The sequence below is a fragment of the Notothenia rossii genome (genome assembly GCF_949606895.1).
Source record: "Notothenia rossii genome assembly, chromosome: 12".
NCBI lineage: Eukaryota > Metazoa > Chordata > Actinopteri > Perciformes > Nototheniidae > Notothenia > Notothenia rossii.
The window spans coordinates 11,264,450-11,281,481 of NC_136911.1; the positions used below are offsets into that span (position 1 = coordinate 11,264,450).

Genomic DNA, 17,032 nt, shown 5'->3' on the forward strand with positions numbered 1-17,032 from the left:
CAGGTTAACAGTGTTGTCAGCGCTCTTTACATTGTTTGCACTGTTCCATTGTTAGCTACTAACCTTGCAACATAGGGCCATCTAGCAAGCGAACGCATACTTACCAACTCTCCCGATTTTCGCAGCAGACTCCCGATTTCATAGCCCTCTCACGGTTTCCTCCCGAGGTCATATTTCTCCCGCATTTCTCCCGATTTCTGACAAAATCAGATTTACTCAGGACTGTTTCCACTCTGACTTTAATACAGCTACACCATTGTTTGGTTTCCATGGTAACGTGTCTATTTAGTAGCGTGCAGCTGAAAGACTGAGAGGGTGAGGAAGATAGTCACAGAAAACAGAACAAGAATCGGCAACTCTACCCTCTGCTCGCTCCTTTCCTGTAAAATACAGGTCCTGCCCACACATAAATATCATCAAGGATGGTGCTACAGGCCGCAAGACAGTGCACTTACAACTACAATAAGCATGATAATGTTAATCTAACAGCTCTGGCAATCCACTAGCACCCCCCCCCACCCCATTTTGCATTTTGAAATGCTCCCGATTTCTGAGGTCTCAAGGTTGGCAAGTATTGGTGTACGATGACGTTGGCATTTCCACATCAGTTGATTTGATTGACAGCGTTTGCAAGCACTAGTGACTGTGGCTGCAAGAGAGTGCAGTTGTCTTTCAACCTGAAGGTTGTGGGTTCGATCCTGTGCTGTCAACATTTTGATGAATCCTTGGGCAAGATACTTAAGCCTCAGTTGCTCCCGATGGCATGACCAATGGTGTGTTAATGTGTATGAATGTTATAGCTTCCCTAGAGCAAGTGGTACGGCTCTGCATGAATGAGGTGTCAATGTGTGAATGATTCGTAGTATACAAGTACAGTTCATTTACCTTTCAGCGTGTGTAGCAATCTGCTAGCAAACGGCATCTGTAGCATCCTTAGCAGCCTACACACACAAGGTAAAATATCTGCGCGATTTAAAGCACATTTTTTCAACCCGCAATGGCTGATGTGAACATTTGGTGAAGGTAGCAAGCCTGTCGCAGTCAGAGAAAGGGTTTGTCCGCCACTTTCAATTCACCAACTATGAGCGGTACCCTTGGCTCACAGCCTCCGAGGAGCAACTGATCGACTTGGTGTTCGGAGCCATACAGGTTTACAAACTTGTCTAACCAAGTCGATCTACAGCTTAACGAAGTGTGCAGGGAAAATGAGCTCCACAATGGTTTTTGCCAGAAATACGACTGGACAGACTTGACTTTCAGCATTAGCCTCCATGACGAAAGAACAGGAGTTATTATTGGAATTGAAAAAAACTAAGATAATTTTTTTTTTTTCTTGTCATTTTAAGTAAATATTGATGCTTCTGCTAGAGATGATGTATGTGGCACAGCTGTGGCTGCAGTGAAAGGAGACTTGTTGAATTGTCTTATTTGGGTTATATCTCTCACAGGCTCCGCCCTCTACTGGACTTTAGGGGTACTCCCCTGTAACTTATTCAAGCACGCATTCCTTCACTAAGACTTCCATAGACGTAGCCGGCCCCTGGGAGGGCCTACCTGAATGTGCGCGCATCCATCGCATAAGAGGCGGCCTCGCCCCCTCACAGCTATCCCTTTCTCTTCAGCCAAGCAGCTTTCGAGTAACTGAGTGAAGAGAGATGGACAGAAAGAGCAAGAAAGAGTTTTCTTTTGACAACGAATGAATATGGACTCACCTGAGGAGCGCCCCTGTCCTTCGTGTCCGGGTTCTATCGGGAGTGATGATCCCCATACTCGGTGTATCGAGTGTCTGGGGTCTGACCACACGGCGGCTAACCTGCCCCCATCCAGTATCTGGATAAGATATTCAAGCTCGGGGTGCAGATGGCGGCGGCGGCCAATGATCTTGGTGTCTTGGGAGTGTTGCTGATTTCCCCTCAGAAGGACGCTCCCTCCCCCCCATCAGAGGATGGGAGTGATTATTCGGACCTCTGCGTGGGCCAGATGAATAATATATCCACTCTGTATGGCTACCGTAGCCGGTCGGGTGGTGGTCCTGACCACCGTGGCGCAGAGTCCTGCATCGGGTCGGGTACCCGCGAAAGTGATTCGTGGGTGGCTTTTTTCCGGGTTCGGTTCTGGGTAAAACAAAGATGATGCGGTTCGGGTCGCAGATGTTGCATAATAAATATATTAAAATAATAATAATTTAGTTTAATGTTTAAATCCTCAGACCTCTCCCCCGCGGGACCGCACATAATCATAACCTCTGCAGCTTATCAATCTGCTGCTGAGCGTGCCATTTTCAATAACACTTCGATTAGATAAGCCAGTCCTTTATTAGTATATGAGTGCTTTGTTAATAATTATATCGCTCGAAGTGGAGTCGAAAGAGATGAGTTTTCAGTCTCCCCCGGAAGATGTGCAAGCTATCTGCTGTCCTGATTTCAATGGGGAGCTCATTCCACCATTTTGGAGCCAGGATAGCAAACCCACATGTTTTTGCTGATGGGAACTTGGGTCCCCCTCGCAGTGCGGGTTCAGCGAGCTGTTTGGCTGATGCAGAGCGGAGTGCACGTGCTGGGGTGTACAGTTTAACCATGTCCTGGATGTAGGAAGGGCCAGATCCATTTGCAGCATGGTACTTGAAGTGGATTCTAGCAGTTACCGGAAGCCAGTGAAGGGAGCGGAGGAGCGGCTTGGTGTGGGAACATTTAGGAAGGTTGAAGACCAGACGAGCCGCTGCATTCTGGATGAGCTGCAGAGGTCGGATGGCACTTGCAGGTAGACCAGCCAAGAGGGAGTTGCAGTAGTCTAGGCGTGAGATGACGAGAGCCTGGACCAGAACCTGCGCTGTTTTCTGGGTTAGGTGGGGACGTATCCTCCTGATGGTGTAAAGCGTGTATCTGCAGCAGCGGGTTGTAGCAGCGATGTTTGCAGTGAAGGAGAGTTTGTTATCTAGGATCACACCCAGATTCCTTGCAATCTGAGTTGGGGAAACAAAAGAGGTGCCTATGTTGATTGTTAGGTCAAGAGTGGGACATCTTTTCCCGAAAGGAAAAGCAGTTCAGTCTTGTCAAGGGTGAGCTTGAGGTGGTAAGCAGACATCCACTGAGAGATGTCCGCTAGACAAGCAGAGATGCGTGCGACGACCTGGGTCTCTGAGCGGGGAAAGGACAGAATTAATTGGGTGTCATCAGCGTAGAAGTGGTATGAAAAACCATGCGGGCTAATGACAGATCTGAGCGAGTTTGTGTACAAGGAGAAAAGGAGGGGACCAAGAAAAGAGCCCTGAGGGACCCCTGTAGTTAATTGACAAGGGTCGGACTCTGACCCTCTCCAAGTTACCCTGTAGGTACGGTCTTTGAGGTATGAGGTGAGGAGGGAAAGTGCAGAGCCTGAAACTCCAAGTTCTTGGAGAGTGCGAAGGAGGATCTGATGATTCACCGTGTCGAATGCAGCAGACAGGTCAAGAAGGATGATGACAGAGGAGAGGGAGGCTGCTTTAGCCGTGTGCAGTTCCTCAGTGACAGCAAGAAGGGCAGTTTCTGTTGAGTGACCTGCCTTGAAACCAGACTGGTGTGGATCTAGAAGGTTGTTCTGATGGAGATAACAGGAGAGTGGTTTAAAGACAGCGCGTTCAAGTGTTTTAGACAGGAACGGGAGGAGAGAAACAGGCCTGTAGTTTATAACATCAGACGGGTTGAGAGTGGGTTTCTTTAGGAGAGGGTTTACTCTTGCCTCCTTAAGACTGTTTGGAAAGTGACCAGAAGTTAGAGAAGTGTTGATGAAATGGGTGAGAAACGGTAGAATATCAGGTCTGAAGGAGGTTTGAGGGGATAGGGTCCAGAGGACAGGTAGTAGGACGGGCAGAGGTAATGAGGGTAAGAACCTCACTTGGAGAGAGAGGGGAAAAGGAGGTCAGTGTGTGGGTGAACGGTGGGTCTGGTGACCCAGCGGTGAGTAAAGGTGAGTCAGAAAAAGAAGAGCGAATATCATCAACCTTTTTTTCAAAGTGGTTAACAAAGTCGCTTGACAGAAGGGAGGAGGGGGAAGGGGCTTTGGGAGGGTCCAAGAGGGTGGAGAAGATGGAAAATAGTTATTTGGGATTGGAATAGGAAGATTGGATCTTATCTTGAAAGAAAGTGCTTTTTGCCTGAGAGATCGAAGCAGAGAAAAGTCTATCAATATGTGTTTACCTCCAACTGTCAAATTCTGCACATTACTGCACTACTATCTACATACATATTATAAGAGTATAATACATATGTATAATATCAGTTAAAATAAGTGCTTCAACATAACATTGCTGGAGGTATACACACATATTGATAGATGTCTTGTAATGCACTGTTGAGGAACCTGCGACCCAAGTTTTTCACCGTAGTTGTGTATACAATGATATGTCAATAAACCTTAGAAAATCTTGAAATCTTGAAAGGGATGTGCAAAATAGTCATTATATACAGTCTTTAATTAACTATTGGTAGAGAATAACAAGTAATGAATATACTTTATAGGGATCCTATTAATATCTAATATCTAATCAGTAGGGATCCTATTAATATCTAATATCTATTAATTATCTAAAAATGATGAAATTCAATAACATGCTTTAACCACTAGGTGTCCCTTTATATCAGCTGTGCACCGTTATGGTGTAAATACAGCCTATCTACCAATTGGATCAAATATAAAAGTCAGCCGAATTAGTGTTGATACTGCAAGGACACGTATTGTGTGAAAATAAATCTAAGATGTTGTTTAATTGCTGATATATTTATGATACACGTCACGTTTTTAGTTTTGGCGGCAGTTCCTGATGTTTGTCTAGAAGTCTTCTCATCAGGGCCCTATAAATAGAGAACTACGGCAGATATGTAATGCAGCCGAACCGTGTATTACAATGCCGTTATGTGATGTCATGCAGATGAGGATCCTTCCGCTACGCTTTGGGATCCTGATCTGCCGACGATGCCCCATTAAAATATAAATATTTTTAGTGAATTACTGAGTTTAGGCACGTTAATAACGTTTTAATGAAGTTGAATACAGTATATTCATATGTGTCAGTGATTTCATGTGAATTCGGCGAACATAAACATAAATGATCATGGTGAAGATGATGATTAAATTAGGATTAAAAATCGAGAGCCGGGCTGAATTTCCTCCTGTTCATTTTTTTCGACTAAACAACATTATTTTGTTAAATAACAACATGGGGATGTTTTGTAAATGATTACATGTCTCTTATTTAGCACAGAGTATGATATCCGTGTCATATGGATCTTAACAAAGTTCCGCTGTACATCCAGCGTACTGTATCTGACTTTATTTCACATGAGCTCCAGTGTGGAACCCCACTGCACCCCCTGGTGGATCAATAATCCATTGCAGCTGGCTTCATTATAATTACATTTATCTATCACGGGGGCGGTCTCAAGTCAAGCTGGAGGTTTTCCCTTGAGCGAGGGCAGATCACGTACCAATCACGGCCCTCGCGTTTCAAACTGTCTGCACCAGGTCCCTTCATTAAGTTTTATCTCTTGGACATGTCTGGCTCCTTTTCATCGTCTGTGCTTGCTGGGCCAACGCAGGACTGGTGAGGAGGGAGAGGGGGGGCTGTGGGTCAGTGGGCATCTGACCCCCTCCCCGGACGTAATATGCTTACGTTTCCCGGGCCCCGGGGGACGTAACGCACATATGGGCCCGTAGGGGCTGGAGGTTTCTTTTTCCCCTGCATTAAGACAGGAGGAGGAAATCGTCTACGTTTTAGCATACCTCCGCGGGGTAAGTGTGTCAGGGTGTGCCCGGCCAGCCGCAGCCTCTTTCTCTCTCCTCGGCTAGGGAGAGGTGATGGAGGCGCAGCGGCTGCCAAACAGAAAGCCCGGTCCGAAACAGGGGGATGGAGCGGTGTTCTCGTGGGACAGCAGAGCGGGTATACATCGCCTGTGAGAGATATAACGTTGGGTTACGTATGGTAAACCTTGTTATATAAGCACAGCGGAGCCCTCTACTCGTGAGAGCACTGCTGCCCTATGCTACTCAGCTGAAGAGAAAGTAAAGGGATAGCAGTGAGGGGGCGAGGCCGCCTCTTATGCGATGGATGCGCGAGCATTCAGGTAGGCCCGCCCAGGGGCAGGCTACGTCTATGGAAGTCTCAGTGAAGGAATGCGTGCATGAATAGGATACAGGGGAGTACCCATAGAGTCCAGTAGAGGGCTCCGCTGTGCTTATATAACAAGGGTTACCATACGTAATCCCACGTTTCTTGCTTTAGTAATGGCATGCATTCTTGCTACATTAGATACCTGTCTGTGATGCAACGCCCTGTTATACTGCCTTTGGTATATTAATGGTTTCTGAAAACATCCTATGAGAAGATGTAGGAATTAACCAGAGACTATACCGCATACAAGCCTGGCCTGAACATGTGCAATATTTGGCAATTCTTACTCTTAAGATGAATTAATGAAAGATTATAAGACCTTGAGTGTTAATAAATGTCTTCTAAAGTCAACTATAGCAGTTGCTTACAAGTGGTTGGAAAACTTTCATCTGGTGTAATGTTTGTATAGACTACTTTCATTACTTGTGTCACTGAATGCAGCTACTCTGGTTGTTTGCTTTTATGTACGCAGTTTCATCCTGAAAACAGGAGATGAATAAAGCCTTATAGAAGGACCTCGGAAGTCCAATAAATACGAAGAAGAGAAACATTAGAATGTTTGTACTGCTTCATTTCAGACTTTGACACTGCAAGAATGCAACATTATCTAACTTTCATTGTAACCAACACTTTAGTCCATGGTAATATATCTCAAATAAGTGATGGCCGCATCCTAATTGAATTCCAGTGACTCAGTGAAAAGGTTTTGGTGAATCTTTGCTAGCACATACATTGCTCTATAATTGAAAAGGCAAAATCATGTTCTTCTGGGGATGAACCCTTTCATTCTATGTCATTGCATGGCTTAGCCAACTTCTTGACGGAATATAACCTTTGTATACAAGACATGTTTCTCTACAATACCTTCTGCCTTTCATGTTTCAGCAATTTTTCTCTTGTGTTTACCTGTTTATTGTTTTTGTGTTTTCTCTACCAAATTGGTCCTGCCAAAGTGTCCTCGGACTGCATTATTTTCCCCTTATTTTATCAAGTAAACCAAACTTCTATCCTTCCTTAAGTTTGTGTACCGGATGTCATGCAGTGCCTTTGCAATACTAAAATGTGTCTTCAACAACAGTAGCCTTACATTTGTGTGCACTGCACAACGAAAGGAAAAGTAATGTGTGTGAAGCATAAAAACCCCCACATGTTTCTAAGTGGGAAGAGGTAAGTATGTTGTATGCATTGGTCTTATGCCGGGTGAAAGCTGCTTGTGTCTGAGGGACACGCTATGATTGCAAAGGTTAACGCATTGCAGAAATAGAACATGAGTGGGTTTGTTAATCATAGGCAAACAAGACACTAGTTATACACTATTTCAGCTTGAAGACACAACTGTGTGTGTGTATGCAAAAGAGAACAATTGGTTAAAGCAAATGGGCCTGTAAGTTGGATTTGAAGGTGTTTGCACATAATTTAACTTTAAGGATGTTAGCGCATCTAGAACTTTGTAATGTGATGTGCTAATGTTCATTGCAATGTACTGTATTAACAATGTTCAGTGAACAGTTATACTGACAGACAATGTGTCTATGAAATATGTATTTAAGTACAGCATTTTTGTCAAATGTTCAGCCATAGTCCGTATTAGTGTTTTGTAATGAAAGTAGAGCATTGCTTCTTAAAATGTATGTTTAAGTCAATACTATTAATTCCCAAAAACGATATGTATTCCTCAAGTACCGCAGTTTATGTTCGCTGTGGCAGGTACTCACTAGTTCATATAATTATTTCCCTGCTGAAAAAAGTTCCCAAAAAGGCACTATTTCGCCTTTTGGTGTTTTACCTTTCCTGTAGGTTGTTTTATAGGTTTTTGTGTATCGAAAGGCTAAAATCCCAAAGTAAGTTTCTCTCCCACACCCTGCCTGAAACTCCTTGATTGGAATAAATTGTAACTACACTGTAAAACTTGATAAGTTGTGGTAACTTAAAAAAAGTATGCAAACTCTTTGCCTTACAATAGGTAAGCTAAGTTAACTTATGGCACTTTTCCACTGCAGCTCGTAGCACGGTTTAGGGCTACGTGCCAGGGCTAATTCCGGCTCAGGGCTACTTTTTCACCTTTTTTCTGGCCTTCCAAAATCGAGGTTCTTACCGGGCCAACAACGGGCTGAATATGCTAAACTAGTGAGGTTAACACTCTCGACTGCTGATTGGTCAGAGAGAATCGCTGGCAAAGGGGCTACAACTACAACAAAATGAACATATTTTATATGTTGTTGAAAGGAAGTTGTTGTTGCTATGGAAACAACGTGACGGAGAAAAGCTTCACAGCGGGCGGAACTTTCATAAAGTCGATAATAAAGCCAACCTATTTACAGGGAAGATATGATTGGTCAATTGTACTGTCAGTTGACATTACTCTCTCGTTAAGTTACCTTAGCTGGCCCTCTGTGAATTTATAGCTGGACCACCAATCAGCTCCTATCTTCACAGTAACTCGCAGAGACGAGCTTCACATTCAAGCAGAAACTGAACAGGCAGATTCGATGGATTTATTTCTTTGGAAATGTTATTTTAAATACAATTAAATCAAGTTATTTTGGTAAAACTAATGAAAAATAAAACTAAACAAATAGAACAGTCAGCACACCAACAGTGACGGATGATATGATCTCTCGTTGTATCCTGCAAAGAAAAACACGCTATCAATGCTACCTATTAGAGTTAGTCTTCCTATGAAAACATTCATGTTGCATTTAGAAGTATTTGCTAAAACATGTAGCTCAAGTACACACTCAAACGGCGTTGTAACATTATATCCAAAAAGGTGCTGTAAATGTGGTATGAGGAAACTAATGCTTTGGATGCATATACAGCTAGGAACGTGCATTTATTTGACACCTAATTTCCAATCTAGACTCCTGGGGCCTCATTTATAATGTATATGCTCAAAAAATGGCGTACGCCAGTTTCTACGCAATGTTTGCGATTTATAAAATACTAACTTGATGGGAAAATGTGCGGTCCTCCACGCAAGCTCTAACCCATGCGTACACACTAAGCACAAAAACGAGAGGGACGAGAAACTGCGACACCGTTGTCTTCTGCCAATATTATGTTCACATATTTCTCGCATTCTTCCTTGAATGGAGAGAAATATGTGGAAATAACACCATAAATAAAATGTTACCTCTCATTTATCATATATGAAGAATTCATTTTCAAACATTGTGATTAAAGCCAATCTTAAAATGATTTAAAAAATGCCTGTGTGCGACTCCTCAGTGCACACAAAAACATAACTGGGAGAAATAAATAAATACGGATATGTTATTTAAAACCACCTCGAATATGTTGTGTAAATGTTATGAAATGTTTTCTCATAAATGATGCGTTAAGCAGGAGGACAGAATTACGTCTAAACTGACGCCGTTTTGCATTTCTATAGGTTGAAGATCCGAGCATGGTTTATATACACGTTTTATATTATGTTTAATCGTGTTTTATGCCGTTTGCCAAGACTTAATAAGTCGCTAGTAAAACAAAGGAGGTATGGAAACTAAGAGCACCATATGTGGTAAACTTTACAGCTAATATAACGCAACACATTAGTTGTATTTCCTTTAACTGGTGGATTATGGATATACAGTATAGTTGCTGGTCGACAGCTGGAACACAAACCACCAAATACAAAATAACAAACATAATTCAGATCCAGTCGTCATGACTCCACTCCAGAGGGATTCCCCGATCATTTCTTACAGTTTCTCATCAAGGGGGTGTCTCCTGTCCCCGTTACTAACACACTTCCTGAGGAAGGCTATGTGTATTTATTCGGTCATTAACCTTTTTCGGACCACTTATTTATTTATTTTGGTGACGATCCGACCTCCATGCTGCTACTCTGGTTCAAACTGCATCCACCAAACTATATGATTTATCTCAACCTCCCCAAAATAACCAAAATCTGACACGGTGCGAGACGTCTTTTTTAGCTGTTCTGTTGTCATTTCCTGCGATCTTCTTCATGCAGTCAGTCAAAATGAATGAATGAATGGGCGTTTCTTTGAGGTCATGGAATTTAGTGTACAGTATTTTGATTACACCAAATTCAATCTTTTGGTTCCAAGTTTGCGTGAATAGGAGATATGACTTTTCAATAAATGCAAGTCAAACTTTTTTTTGTGTCCAAGTACTTACAAAGCATGTCTTGAAGAAATCCCTGGAGTCGTCGTCAAGAACAACCGGAATGCCTTTGAGGACAACTGAGCGCTGTTCAGTCACGTCTGGTACCTAATGATAGAGATAAAGAAGATAAAGAGGAGATTAAATGACAAACTCACAAGATGAAAAATGTTGGCTTTTTCCATCATTTTGAGTTTTTTTTTAAATTATTTTAGAAGGCTTTTCAAGTAGTACCATATCGTCATCAATGTATTTGACAAAAAAGTGGCTAAGTTGTATTACTTACCACCCAGTTGATGCTCTGCATCAACTCTTTCAGTTCCTGTCCAACCGATCCTTTTTTTTTACTTGAACAGTTGGATGTCAAATGTCACTTGTATTGCATCAATCTTGATACAGGGTATTTATTATATGTTATAGTTTGGATTCCTAAAGCTTTTAGTCTACTATCCCATCATTCAAGGGTGGTTTTCACTATAAGTAATGGTTTTATTTTGGACGGACATCATTTACATGTTTTTACTATATTCAATCTAAATGTATTTTAAAATAAAAAAAATCTATATTGATTCTGACTTTTCTACATCCAACTCACAGGTTTATCATTGCTTTGAGAAAAAAGATTATTAATTTACCCTTTTTAGAATTGAAGATATAGTCATTTGTTCTGGGAATGTCCTTTTCGAGCCTGAGACCTGAAAAACAGGCTCATGGGTTAACAGGTGAACACGATGTTGGGTTTTACAGTGTATCATGACAAAGTGACATCACTATGTACCTCTTGCGCCTCTATTGGCTAGCTCTTCAACACACCTTACTAGTGATGTGTCCAGGGGCGGACCTAGCACATTTGGTGCCCTAGGCGAGCTTCACCACTGCGCCCCCCCCAAAAAAATATCAAAACATCTTAACAGTTATACAGTAAAGTACTGCAGCTTTATTTATTACAAGCAAGAACAAGAGCTAAGAATAAATGTAAAGTGCACACTAAAGAATTAAAACAAATAAACAACTTAGCTAACAAACAATAATAATATCAATAACAAACAATAAAAGAATGTGCAAATTTGCTTTCAAAGAAAATTAAGAAGAAATGTAAAGTGCACACTAAAGAATTAAAACAAACAACTTAGCTAACAAACAATAATAATAATAACAATAACAAACAATAAAATAACGTGCACATTTGCTTTAAAAGAAAATTATGTATTGTAAAATATGTTACACATGTCAAATAATCAAAATATAATATGCTAAATAAACAAACAAATACAAAAAAATTACAAATTCACTTTGTCTCAAGAACTATTTACATTCCACTCCCTATCATCACACAAGGTTGGCCTACATATTAGCTCCTACTGGTTTCCATTTACAGTGCAATCCTTCTGGCCTTCCTCGCTGCAAAGTCATCAATCACATCATCATATGAAATCTGACCACCAACCTCATGGTTAATACTGATTACAGCCAGACCACTGAGGCGTTCTTGAGCCATGGTGGACCTCAGGTATGTTTTCAAGAGTATTAATTTGGAAAAACTCCTCTCGGCTGAAGCTACTGTTACTGGTAGCGTTGCACTGATCCGCAGAGCAATACACAAGTTGGGATATATTTCGGTGAGCTGCTTTGTGTGTATGAATTTCAACAACTCAAGAGTTGTCATGCTCTTTGATGGCAAGTCAGGTACATTTTCCAACTCCTGAGCCAGCTCCTTCCCATCCAAATCAGATTGCCCTCCATGGCTTAAGGTGTGTGCAAGTGCCTCTGCTTGCTTCATCAGCTCTTGGTGTGGCAGGTCTGGGAAGTTGTACAGAATGCCAAACTTGTCTTGCACATGTTCAAGAGTGGTAAACCTCTCCTTTTGTGCTGACACTGCAGCATCTACCACCACGTTAAAGAACGTTACCTCCAGATTTTGCAAGGCATTCCTCAATGGCTCATCAGGAGACTCATATGAGAAGTGCCTCTTTGTTGACTTCAGCCGCTTTTGCACAAGGACTGCATCCACATTCATGTCTTCACACATGTCCTTGGCTGATGTTTGTGAAGCCACAAAGCCTGTGGCTCTGTAGGATTTGAGAGCTTTTTCAGTCTTTTTCAGTAGACTTACTGCTACATCCACTTGCATTGTTTGGGACTGCAGGACTTTGCTCACCTGCTGAATTTGACTTAACATGTCATACCAGACCACTGTGCACAGTGAAAAGCGGAATGACCCCACTTCTTCTGCCAGAGACTGGGCTTCAATCCTGATGATTGGGTCTTTGGCCTGGTTTCTCACCTCAAGCAGTGCCTCTCTCACAGCTGCGGCTTCATATCGCAGAGGCTCCACAGCTTTCACTCTGCTCTCCCATCTGGTTTCTGACCACATTTTGAGTGAAAGGTTGACGTGTTTCTTGAGGATGGCCCATCTCTGTGTAGAGGCAGAAAACAGGCAGTATAGCTTCTGCACAATGCCAAAAAATGATATGGCATCTTTGGAGCTTTTGGCAGCATCAGCAATGACCAAATTGAGTGTATGTGCCCCACAAGGCACAAACAAAGCTCTTGGGTTCAACTGCAGTAGCCTGGCCTGTACTCCCTTGTTCTTCCCTCTCATATTTGCGCCGTTGTCATATGACTGTCCTCTGCAGTCATCAAAGGCAATCTGCAACTCCTCCAGCCTCTTCAAAATCAGGGCGGACAAACTTTCACCAGTGGACTCCTCTGCTACTAGGAATCCCATGAAGTGCTCTTTAATCTGGGGGTCTTCTTCCAGTGTCACAATTCTGATGACTACTGACAGCTGTTCAGTGTGGCTAACATCCGGGGTGCAATCTAAAATGAGGGAAAAGTACTTGCATTTCTTTATTTCTTGCACTATTGTTGATAGAATCTTTCCACTGATGCATTCAATCAACTCATTCTGAATGGTTTTGCCCAAGTAGCTGTGGTGGGATGTTTGACTTTTAATCTTGTGGATGTGGTCTTTCATCACTGGGTCAAACTGCGCCAAAAGCTCAACCTCTTTCAAAAAGTTTCCATTTGAAGGAGAGTGGAGTATTTCTGTCTTTCCTCTCAATGCCATATTTCGCCCTGCCAGAGACTGTACAATAGCAACCAGTCGTGTCAGCACTGCTCTCCACCGACTCTTCTCTGCCTCAAGGAGGGCCTGCTCTTGTTTGTCTATTGTTGTACCTTGTTTTAATCGAACTGCCAATTCTTTCCATGACGCCAAATTGTTCAGGTGTTCCGGACTATTTTCATGGCTGGTCAAAGCAGCACTTGCATTTTTCCAATCCGACAGTCCTGCATTTGTTAAATGAATTTGTTTTGGAGATAAAAGTTGACAACAAAAACAAAAAAGACTGTTCTTCTTTTTTGAATATGTCACCCAACTTCTTTTGATCCTTTCTCCATTTACTAAGGTCCTGCTGAAGTACTGGTGGTGGCAACTTCTCCCATCATCTCTCCTTGGGAAAATGAAATCAGGTGTTATCTGATATGGTCCTCTCCGAACAAACTCTGTCCTCATTGTGTCTGTGAGATGTGAAGGGCAGTCAGCAGGATCGGTTGGTAGTGGATCGTCTGTCTTTGCTGCATCTGGAGGGCATGTGAAGCACATTTTCTCACCTCATATTCACAATATCTTCATACACACACACACACACACACACACACACACACACACACACACACACACACACACACACACACACACACACACACACACACACACACACACACACACACACACACACACACACACACACACACACACACACACACACACACACACACACACACACACACACAACCCCAATTCCAAAAAGGTTGGGACAGTGTGTAAAATGTAAATAAAAACAGAAAGCAATTATTTGAAAGCATGAGGACAATTAGGTTTATAGCTAAACATCCTGAGAAGAGTGTATGGGTGGAATCTGTGGTGCAATCAGGATGAGATGCAGCAGGCTGTTCTGACGTTCCTTGCAGTGGTTCTGGGCCTATACATATATAGAGAACACACAAGAGCAAATATATTGGCTGGATTAGAAATGGCACGACAGTCATTTTTACATTCAATTATTTATCATCACATCAGGAACATCTATTGACATATTGTACTCACCAGAACAAACAGACACAGTGGTCAGTGGCAGGGTGGAATCAGTGGTCATCTCATCAGGATGAGCAGCTTGCTGTTCTGACGTTCCTTCATGTGGTTCTAGGTCTATAAATATAGAAAGAACACACAAGAGCAAATATATTGACTGGATTTCACATTCAATTATTTATCATCAGGAACATCTATTGACACATTGCACTCACCTGAGGAAGCCGGCACAGCTGAGGTGCATGGCGGTTCCTTGTCAACTGATGCAGCAGATGGTCCCAGATATTTTAAAAGTGAATCTAAAATGATATAACAAAATGTGTATTATCAACATTGAATAATTTCCATTTGTTAAATGTAGCTATTATTTAGTTAGTAAGCATTAGGACAGCCTGACAGGTCTGATTCAACTAATCAAGAGCTATGCCTATCTTATTAGAACAGTTGAATCAGGTGTGTTAGTTCTGGGTTGGAACGAAAACATTCAACAGGACTGGAGTTGAGAACCACTGAGCTAGTTAGCTAACGTTAGCGCACATTATGACAGGGTTGAATTTGGCAAATGTTTGACTCGGATAGTCAATGTGCTTTCTGAGGTAAGCTTAACGTTAGCTAACGTTACCAACTAACTAACATTCCACCACACTGGCTAGCTCGCTACACCAAAACTAACATTGTTATTATTACTAATATTTCTATTTCATGACACAAAGAAAATAGCCTTATGACAGTTTCGACTGAATGGCAATAACAAACGCTGGCTAGCTAACGTTGGCTTGGCTAACTAGCAAGATTACATGATCCATTCGCTAATGTTGACAATACAATCAAAATTGCATACCTTTCACCTTGGCACGTTTCTCTTCTTCTTCTTTTCTTCTGTTTTTATACTGCGCCCCAGATGGCTTTTGCCTCTTCATAGTTCTCTAACGTTAGTCTTTCTTTCCTCAACGCTCAATTTTATAAACACTTGACCGATGCCCATCAATGCACAGCGCTCTAGCATGTTCTGACTGTGAACACCTAAAGCCGAGGCTCTTAGACCGACCGACCGTTTTAGATTTTTGGCTCATTTTCCCTTATGTTAGAATTTTTTTTTTATGTAAGAATAATGGTTGCAGATATAGAGGGGGGGAGCCAAAACTGCGCCAAGCAAAAAAAAAAAAAAAAAAAAAAAAAAAAATTGTTGCAATTTTTGGCGCCCCCCTCTAGGTGGCGCTCTAGGCAACCGCCTATATTGCCTGTAGGAAGCTCCGCCCCTGGATGTGTCGGTCGCAAACGAGCCGGCTCTTTTAAGTGAAAGACGGGAGCCGGCTCGCGCCCGCGAACAAGACATTTTTTAGTTTTATTTGTTTTTGTTAAGTCAACCCACTCTCTTCAGTCTGCGTACAAATGACACAACTTTACACATTGGAAATGCGTGCAATAGATACGCAGAAGTCCAATTTTGCGTGCATATGATATGCTAACCATTCCCATTGAGATCTGATGCCGAGTTTTGCGTGCATATTATATGCCACGTTTTGTCCGTGGGGTCTTGGTAGGCCGGAAGCTGTGTGGTTCATAAAAACATGTTCTTACCGGTTCTTACTCAATATCAAGCCACAATTATTGTTTTTATTTAAAATTGTATAATGTCTGACTTTTTTTGCCGTCTGTGAGGAAAAGAAAAGGGGCTCGGAGCCTCAGAATAATGAAATCTGGATTTTTTTTAAATATTTTTTTTCTTCTAATTTGTTCTTCTTTTCTGAATAACACACCGTTATTTACTCAACAATAACACACAATTATCCTTGTTTTTATTTATTCGTTTAATTCTATAATCTCTGGCTTTTTAGCCGTTTCTCAGGAACTGAATTTCAAAATAAAGTCCCTCGAAACAGACGTAGGCCTATAAGGGACATTTTCCAGCATCATCGCAATACACAACACAAACCCACTGAACTGATTACCCAAGATCCTCAGCTAGAAGCTCGTTGATTGGATTGTTTAGCCGCAATGCATGTTGGGATATGGTGTTAATGCGATATGAAATACATACCTTTCTGTCAGTGATGTTTTATAAATCAGATATTAATGTTAGAAGTAAAACATGAGAAATAGTATAGCAATATCCTGTAAAATTATGTAAAAACATGAATAAAACTAAACATCTTCAGATGTTATACCTACATAAGTGTCCTACACTAATAATACAAAGTTATTATGAGGATGCTGTGTCTACCTTGTGTGCACCGCCTAGTGGTTAAAGCACGTTATTGAATTATTTGTGTTGAATAATGTTATTTTTGTTGAATAATGTTATTTGATGAAAAAAATATTAAGAGTACATACTTTCATAGGGGGAAAGTAATAATAATAATTATAATAATAATGCATTTTATTTATATAGTGTTTTTCACAACTCAAAGACGCTTAGAGAAAAAGTAGAAAAAAAGTAGAAGGTCAATGATAGAAATATAGAATATAAAAATCAAGAAGATACTGCAAGTGATCTCTACAATAAAACAGTTTAGTGTCGGATGTACAAAGGTATTAATATGAGGATGTGCAAAACAGATAATCTAATTAACCTTTATAAACACATTAAAGAATACTTTAGGTTAAGGTCTTCTTTTAAATAAGAAAAAAACTTTGGGGGTATCTATCTACAGATAAATATT

General features: G+C 41.4%; 1 protein-coding gene across 1 annotated transcript; it reads right to left on the bottom strand.

Moving 5' to 3' along the window:
- Window positions 1–11,132: 11,132 nt before the first annotated feature.
- On the bottom strand, window positions 11,133–15,468 carry LOC307026648 (zinc finger MYM-type protein 1-like). Its single transcript, XM_079662200.1, has 3 exons — window positions 14,585–15,468; window positions 14,385–14,486; window positions 11,133–14,259 (listed from the first exon to the last, which is right to left on the bottom strand). The coding sequence occupies exon 3, from the start codon at window positions 13,878–13,880 to the stop codon at window positions 11,646–11,648; it is 2,235 nt and encodes a 744-aa protein (XP_079518326.1). The 5' UTR covers window positions 13,881–14,259; window positions 14,385–14,486; window positions 14,585–15,468; the 3' UTR covers window positions 11,133–11,645.
- Between the last annotated feature and the right edge of the window lie 1,564 nt (window positions 15,469–17,032).

Coding starts and splice junctions, on each gene's coding strand:
- LOC307026648 (XM_079662200.1), bottom strand. CDS start 13,880: ATGTGCTTCACATGCCCTCCAGATGCAGCAAAGACAGACGATCCACTA.